Below are 9,049 nucleotides of genomic sequence, written 5' to 3'. Positions count from 1 at the left end.
CTGCCTTTGTTCGGTGGGCGCACACGTACCCGTGTCGCCTCTTGCCCGAAATCTCGTTCACGATCTCGACATCCCTTTGTTTGGTGGGCCGCACGTCGTGTTATCTACACGAAATCATGTTCACACCCTTCAGTTCGCCCATCATGCGGGCTCATCACATGGCGACCTGCTCCTCGCCGCAGAATCACCGCAACTCGCACTTCACACTTCTTGACCGAATGCTTGTTCGATGCCTTCAACCAACTCCACCGTCGGTTATATATATCCTTTGCTTTGTTTGTGTGGGTGCACCCAGCCGACCCACCAAACTCCTCAACAACGCATTGGTTCAACCTTCTTAACTCGTCGACCTACCCACCGTGTGCCTTAGCTTGCCCGTGTTAAGTCAGCTTGCCCACCTGTTGGCTCATCCGCTCGTCGGTTCACCCGCCTGTCAACTCACCTAGGACCACCCACGGGGTATAACTTCCAAATGCCTTCGCATTTGTGTGTTCATCCTTCAACGCATTCCCACCATGCCACAACTCGTCCAACTCGCCCGCGCGCCCGAATATCCCGCAGCTCGTGGGCCTTACACTAACAACCCAAAGAAACGATCGTTGACTCGCCTCCAAACCCCTAGCCAATTCTTGAAGTTGTTGCCTCGTTAAAGAAGAGGCTGAACCGAAAGAAACATAAACAACCGAAGCCGTATGTTGGGCATCCAACCATTTCAAGCAACTTTCAACATCCGAACTAGTACTACCCTTCGTACCAGTCCACACAGATTGAGGAAGAAGAGGACCGATGGCCCACAGCGGCTTCTCACAGTAATCTTCCCACATGAATTGGGATTCCAGAGATCGGAAACTGTTGATAAGATACCTTGCCGCAAGGTGTACATAGTCTGGCTGCCGAGATTTGAAATCAAGCAATCTCTATGGGAGGCACCTTTTCTGGGACACAACGCAATCCAGAAGTTCGCGCCCTGCTTCCTTCATAGCATAGAAATAGGCGCTGAAGCAAATGTGAATGTAGGTTGGGGTGCCATACTTGGTCGCCACAGTCTGAGCCCACCCGAGCAATGGGTCGTGCACAATCACAACTCTATTCCGACCCATACTGCATATCAGATCTTCGAAAGGCTCCCTGAGATGTTCCATGGCTTCGAAGAGAGGAATAAAATGCACTGGGAAAGGGTGCTCCTTGTTTTCAAGATCTGGCTGCTCTTCTAAGAAGGAGGGCATGGGTAATTCGTGGAAACGAATGGGGAAGTTCTGAGGATGCCATCCCCGAACACGAGATCGCACTTGATTGATATGGGCAGAAGTGGTGACAAACAGTACATTTAGACCTCGTGCGGCGAGGGCCCTTGAAAGGTGAAGCAAATGATTAAGGTGGCCCTGTGCTAGCAATGGTAGAATCACCACCTAAATTTCATTTCTTCTTGCCGACAAAGTCTCGGTGGAACCCATTAATGGCAGACCAACGGTTTACAGTAAATATAAGCTCTAAGAAGTCGTGTATGGTCGTTCTCGCAGAAGCTTGAAAGCACGTTATGGAGCTGCGATGCTCCATTCACCCCAACTAGAGAAATATCCACGCAAATCCATGCTCAAATGGATGAAATTGATGAAGGGGGCGGTATACTTATCTCGTGAAAGGTTGTTTATAAGATATCATCCATTAACACGTGGTTTTAAAATACCTAAATTTTACAAAGCTTATTATAATTTAGTAGTCTACTTATCCCGTGAAAGGTTGTTTATAAGATATCATCCATTAAGATGTGGTTTTGAAATACTTAAATTTTACAAGCTTATTATAATTTAGTGGTCAAAAGAGTATTGGGCAGTTATTATAGATTTTTATTTGAGGAAAATTATATCACTTAAAATTATTTGTTGGTAGTTTTTAGGGGTAGTGTTTCATTCTTGCTAAATGTTTTTGTTTTTAGATCTTGAATTAATGAGAAAAATTATTTGTTGGTAGTTTTTAGGAGTAGTGTTTCATTTTTTCTAAATATTTTTGTTTTTAGATCTTGAACCAATTAAAAAACTTTTACTTAAACAAAAACAATTTTAAAACATACTCCAGACGTTTTTTTTTAGATCATAAACTTCCAGGCGATCCAGAACAAACTAGAACAGGTCACGACAGGCTTTGGAGCAACGCTACCCACCAACAACCCCTGCATGCCTCGACCAACAATTCTGACCCTGCACACCTACTCCTACCCCATGCGCCACACAACCTTCCTTGCCATCCACAGTTTCACGACCACCTCGCACTACTCTCAAACCACCTCTGCTACCACGGGCTCTCGACACTACACGAATCACACCTCTAGCAGTTCGACCACCCTATGATGGACGTGGAACCCTACCCACCAACGCCACCTTCGACTCATTGTTGCACCCTCCTTGGTTGGTCGAAGCTCCCCTCTGCTTGGGCTAGGAACGAGAATTATGCAGCACACGTCACATGGTGAGGGCCCAGGGATACACCTCTAAGACAGGATCAATAATGAACAACAACACCTCTCGACGCCCCATGAATCGCAGCAAAGAAAACGGCAGCCCTGAATTATCTAGTAGAAACCTACTTCTCGGAACTAACGACCACCTCTCTCGAGCCCAGGGAGTTGCAAGTAAACCCACAGAAAAGAAATGCGCCGACCAGACTAAGAACTTGCCTTCGCCTCTACCAGAGGAAGCACCTAAGAACAGAGTCACAAACAAAAAGACTTGAGATGAGGACACAAACACACGAGATACGAACCCAAGCCAATTACCAGCCATAATAGTCGCCTTCAAACCACTTTTCCACCATCGAACTCAATTGCATCTCTCCTAACAGTGGGTCTCAAGAATCCAAGGAAAACCCACAGAGAGAGGAGGACTGAGAAGATATCCGACTGACAAGAGACTCAGACACCCTCTTGAACACAGATAACATCCAGGAAGAAATGTAACCCGCAATGTAGGAGTGGGCTTCAAAGCCGACGAAATTACCATGCAAAATTCACTCAAGCCACTGATAAAAGCGAGAAACTAGGCGAAGAGAGAAAAACTTAACGCTTTTGTAAACCAAACTCGGTGGAGGAGACAACGGCAGCGAAATCTCCACCACTCCCAGAGCAAACGAGGGTTGGATAAAACCGACAGATTAACCGAGCTCGGAGCAAAAACTGCCAACCACCATACTACCACAACAAAATAGCATTCCTGAAACTCGATAAGTGCCATAAACCCACTTCCCTCTCCCAAACACAATCCCGAAGAGAATGAATGAAACTTCACACGCAACACCATTAAAATCACCGTATACCATACATAATGGAAGGACAAGATAATTATCCTCCTTACTATCCGCAAAATATACGCATTCATAGCACACGCGCAGGCTTCAATGTTCATCATCCCATCGCGGATCATTCTCCTCAAATTTAAATTTCAATACTATTTAAATTTTAATATTAAAAATTAACAAAATGTTTAAAATAATTTATCAATATAATACAAATAAAATGATAATATATTTTATTTTAGGATTTTTTTCCTTACATATACATGAAAACTGTTATTTAAAAATATATAATTTAGATCTTAACTAAAATATACAATTTATATCATAAGCGAAACTATATAAGTTTTTTCTTAGGTATATGGAAATGTCTTTTAGATTTTATATCAATGGAAAAATGTTACTTTAAAAATATATATAATATTATTTTCATATATTTTCATTTTATTTTATATTAATGAAAATATATTGTTTTAAAGATATATAAAATTTAAATTTGTCAATTTATTTTACAGAGTAAAAAAATGTATTTTAATTTTTTTATAAAATATGAAAATGTTAATAAAAAATATTATTATATATATAGAGTTAATTTTGTAATATTTTTTAATTAAATTAAAAAACAAACAAACAAACAATAAATATTTCAAAATTAAATCCTACCATCTATTTATTAAATCTCAATCTTTTTTATCATCACAAAAACATTCTATAAAAAATTAATAAATGTTAAATTGCTACTATATAACTATTAATTATTAATAATTAAATTAAAATTCTAAAACTTATATTATAAAATAAACTTTTTATTAACCTAATAAAACCTAAAATTTTAATTATCAGTACGTATATTTTACAATGATAAAATTTCAATGTTCCAATGTAGTTGTTATTGTAAATGGTAAACAATATCGTGGTTGTTGGTATCTCAAGAAGTCTCCTACCCGACAAGTTTCAATCCACAAACACATTTTGATCCTTGTTGATCTATCTTACTTTGCAAGCTCTATGTGGTTTCAAACCAAAAATGCATTTGATCCTCGTCAACCTATCTCTCTTAGAGTGAAAACTCTGTGTGGTTTCAAACGAGAAACACATTTTGATTCTCGTCTCAAACTCTGTGTGGTATGTGGAGGCCTCAGCCATGTGTAGTGATATTTCCCTCTCTGACATCGTAAAACCCGAGAAACCATCTATCAAATCGAATTCACTTTTTGACCAAATTATTGGTACAGTCAAATGTTTGTGAGTTGCAATGTAAATCGCACTGTTAGTTGCTGGCACTTAGCGCCATTTGATAACAGTGGAAAAATTCATTGAAGCAATTTGGTAATAGTAAAAGATTATCCCAGCAACTTTAAATGGGATATGTGAACAAATTCCAAGGTTTCTAAAATGACATATCCATATATACAAATTTGCAATGCGCTGTTGGTATAGAAAGACTTTAATCCATTTTTCTTTGTTCCAACATTTTTTGTGCAAAACCATTTAGCGATTCATACACAACCTAAGTATGAAAAATTCTACACTCATGGCTATTGATCACCCATGCAAGATTACACTTCACTCTGTTAGGCGCCCATACTTTGCCATTTGGAAATGGCAATGGTACAACATTATAGTAAAATGATTTGGCAATAGTGGAAGATTGTTGCAATACATTTCAATGTAATGTCTTCGTTAATTGTAAATGTTTTAGGGCTTTTAGAATGATATAGTTATATACACTATTTTTTCACCAGTGTTATAAAGAGATTTTAAATCCAATTTTCCCATGTTTCAAAATTTGTGTACATAGATATAAAATATTATTAAAAAATGCCATAAATCCTCTGCTCTCAATCGCCAGAGAAGATTATAGTTAGCCATTTGACATAGAGAAAAATTACCCATTATCAAATTATACTTCGGCCATTTAGCAAAATTTCCAATGTTGGTTCATCTATTAATCCAGTGTTCAAGGGTCAGCAGAACCTTGCCTGCTTCAATCCTGCTAGCTACCCTATTACAATACTTCAGTATCTATCTATGTACACAGTAAGGACTATTTCAAATTTGGATTTTGGTATGAGATCTTGAAACTAACCTGCTCAATAATAATACATATTATTTAACGGAACAATACTTTTATATTTTACAAACCAACCTTTCACAATTATCTTGTTACTACACATCTTTCATTTAAACAAGTTATGCCATGCCATTAAAACCAACAAGTTATGCCTTGCCATTATAACCAATGTATAGTATAACTCATAACAAAGGTTTACAAAAAATCATACCACTCCAATTATAGAAATTTATTTTTATGTTTTGAAAGATATCAAATCAAGAATTCTTATATATTTGAGTTTAGGTTAGATAGGGAAATTCGCCCTTCTAACTAACTAGAATGACAATCACACCCAATTTTCCTTCTGAGTCAGTTTGAACTTCCAGGACAATAGTAGACATAGACCTTACCATACTAGGTATGTCCAAAGGCATCAAAACTTTTTCGAGTCCATCCCAGGAACTCACAAACTGGCAAGTTTGTCTTAGGGATTCCACTAGCCACCCATCAGCGCAAGAATACCCTAACGAACAGAGTCATGCCTTTCCTCAACAATGTCATGATCAACGAATCAAATGATTTCCAGTCTCCCCTCTCAGATGCCTCAGAAATTTCCCCCCCTTCCCCCTTCCCCCTTCTTGACTTATGTCCCCATCTCAAATAATTTATCTCTAAAGATGGGAGTAACTCTCTTTAACTATAGTAAGTAACATATAATCTACCGAATTACCATATTCAAAGTAAATAAATATTTACTTTTTCATGGAGAAGTATTACAAGATCTTTATCAAATTTATATTATACAAATTTTATAAGTTTCTATTCATATTAACTAAATAATAATATATATGTTAGTATGCATGTGTAACCTATAGTTTTAATCACCGTGATAAATGGTAATAATGAAAGTAATCTATCCTGCTAAAGAAGTGTGTTAGAATCTATGTACTTTAGTATAACAAGAGACACTCGTCACAAAAAATTAAAATAAATATTAGATGTTTTTTATTTAAAAAAAATAATCATTATACCAAATTAAACTAGAAACGATTATATCACTCATCAATCACACAAAAAAAATTTAAATTAAATATGAGATATTTTTATTTAAAAAAAAAAACATTCATTATACCAAGCTAAAGCTAAACTAGGAAACAATTATCGTAAAACAATTTTATTCCCCTCCTCCAAAACAATGTTTTGTCGGTATACATCTGTAGCCTATAATTTTAATAATTGTGATGCCAATAATTGCTAAGGACAATAATGAGTCTCTCAGCCTAGCAGGCACAACGAGAAATCAATCATATAAAGATTTTAAAATGGATATTGAATGCCTTTTTGGAGGCCTCATCCATGTGCAGTGATACTGCCCTCTCGGACATCGTAAAACCCTGGAAACCATCTATCCAATCGAATTCACTTTTTCACCAAAATATTGGTAGAGTCAAATGCATGTGAGTTGCAAGGTAAATTGCATTGTTCGTTGCTGACACTTGCCCTTTGCAGACTGTCAATTGCTGACACCATTTGATAATAGGGAAAATTACGCAGACTGTCAGTCGCTGATAATGAAAAATTACCCATTATCAGATTATACTACAGCCATTTAGCAATATCAGATTATACTGCAGTGGCTTGGCAATAGTGAAAGATAACCCAGTGTCTTTCCATGGAATGCCGTTATTATTATAATAGAACAAATGTTTAGAAATTTTACAACCATAAATATCTAATCTAGTTTTCACTGGTGATACAGAAGAAGACTTTGAACCCCTTTCCCTGAAGAAGGATTTTGCATATGTGAGAAGCAAAATCCTGAGCATAGCCGCCAACGCTCTCAATCATTACTTCCTTCATTCAGTTTTGAAGTAAAATGATTGATAAACGACTCCAACTCCTTCCACGACGATCCTCCCTCTGCCACGGCCCTCTGGGCGGCCAATCTAAGTTCATTGGCCCTCCTCCTCATTTCCAATCCCTCTCCATCTTCCCCCATCACTCGCTCAATCGCCTTCTCCACCTCCTCCGCCATCACCAACTCAGTCTCATCCGCCTTCGTCCACTTCTTCACTTCCACGCCCACCTTCAGCTCCCTGGCCACCAGAATCGAGTTCGCAAATTGGTCGGAATGCAGAGGCCAAGCCACCATGGGAACCCCAGCGCTGATGCTTTCCAAAGTCGAATTCCATCCACAGTGCGTTACAAACCCTCCCGTGGCCTTATGCGCTAGGATATCAAGTTGGGGAGCCCAGTTTCTCACCAAAAACCCGCGTCCAGCAATTCTACGCTCATACCCTTCCGGAAGCAGCTCGCTAATCCAATACATCCGCGCTTCCTCCGACGCCGTGAAACGGGCACTGTCCGCGACCCTAACAACCCAAAGAAACGACCGCTGACTCGCCTCCAAACCCCTAGCCAATTCCTGAAGTTGTTGCCTCGTTAAAGAAGAGGCTGAACCGAAAGAAACATAAACAACGGAAGCCGGATGTTGGGCGTCCAACCATTTCAAGCAACTTTCAACATCCGAACTAGTATTACCCTTCGTACCAGTCCACACGGATTGAGGAAGAAGAGGACCGATGGCCCACAGCGGCTTCTCACAGTAATCTTCCCGCATGAATTGGGATTCCAGAGATCGGAAACTGTTGATAAGATACCCTGCCGCGAGGCGTACATAGTCTGGCTGCCGAGATTTGAAATCAAGCAATCTCTGTGGGAGGCACCTTTTCTGGGACACAACGCAATCCGGAAGTCCGCGCCCTGCTTCCTTCATAGCGTAGAAATAGGCGCTGAAGCAATTGTGAACGTAGGCCGGGGCGCCATACTTGGCCGCCACGGTCTGAGCCCACCCGAGCAACGGGTCGTGCACAATCACAACTCTATTCCGACCCAGACTGCGTATCAGATCTTCGAAAGGCTCCCTGAGATGTTCCATGGCTTCGAAGAGAGGAATAAAATGCACTGGGAAAGGGTGCTCCTTGTTTTCAAGATCTGGCTGCTCTTCTGAGAAGAAGGGCATGGGTAATTCGTGGAAACGAATGGGGAAGTTCTGAGGATCCCATCCCCGAACGCGAGATCGCGCCTGATTGATATGGGCAGAAGTGGTGACAAACAGTACATTTAGACCTCGTGCGGCCAGGGCCCTTGAAAGGTGAAGCAAATGATTAAGGTGGCCCTGTGCTGGTAATGGCAGAATCACCACCTGAATTTCATTTCTTCTTGCCGACAAAGTCTCGGTGGAACCCATTAATGGCAGACCAACGATTTACAGTAAATATAAGCTCTAAGAAGTCGTGTATGGTCGTTCTCGCAGAAGCTTGAAAGCACGTTATGGAGCTGCGATGCTCCATTCACCCCAACTAGATAAAGATCCACGCTCAATTTAATATTGCTTAATTTTAACCATAATTATGATTTTAGGATAACCCAAAATTAATTTCTAATTAAATAATAGTTTTAAAAGAATTACCTAAACAGCCAAAAATAACCGGAATCCAGATTAAAAAAAATTAACACTGCCTACGTTATCTTGGTAAAAGCAAATTACATTATCGGAAAACAAAGCAGCAAGCACGTGCCTTCTCTATCGACGGCTCGACGAGGAAGCAATGATTGCCAATTTCATGTGGGGGATTGTTGTTTGTATGGATCGTAATATTTAACATTTTCATTTGTCATGTATTCCATTAAATAATGGAAATATTA

General features: G+C 39.5%; 1 protein-coding gene and 1 pseudogene across 1 annotated transcript; both read right to left on the bottom strand.

The window, feature by feature from the left end:
- Nucleotides 1–422: 422 nt before the first annotated feature.
- On the bottom strand, nt 423–1,454 carry LOC149204315 (zeatin O-xylosyltransferase-like; annotated as a pseudogene).
- Nucleotides 1,455–6,989: 5,535 nt separating this feature from the next.
- Nucleotides 6,990–8,688, bottom strand: LOC149204314 (zeatin O-glucosyltransferase-like). Its single transcript, XM_089393265.1, has one exon. The coding sequence runs from the start codon at nt 8,589–8,591 to the stop codon at nt 7,182–7,184; it is 1,410 nt and encodes a 469-aa protein (XP_089249391.1). The 5' UTR covers nt 8,592–8,688; the 3' UTR covers nt 6,990–7,181.
- Between the last annotated feature and the right edge of the window lie 361 nt (nt 8,689–9,049).

This window comes from Pinus tabuliformis, chromosome 1_2 (genome assembly GCF_031772625.1).
Source record: "Pinus tabuliformis cultivar Carrire ecotype Pingquan chromosome 1_2, CPIR1, whole genome shotgun sequence".
NCBI classification, from domain to species: domain Eukaryota; kingdom Viridiplantae; phylum Streptophyta; class Pinopsida; order Pinales; family Pinaceae; genus Pinus; species Pinus tabuliformis.
This window is presented reverse-complemented; position numbering and strand designations above follow the sequence as displayed.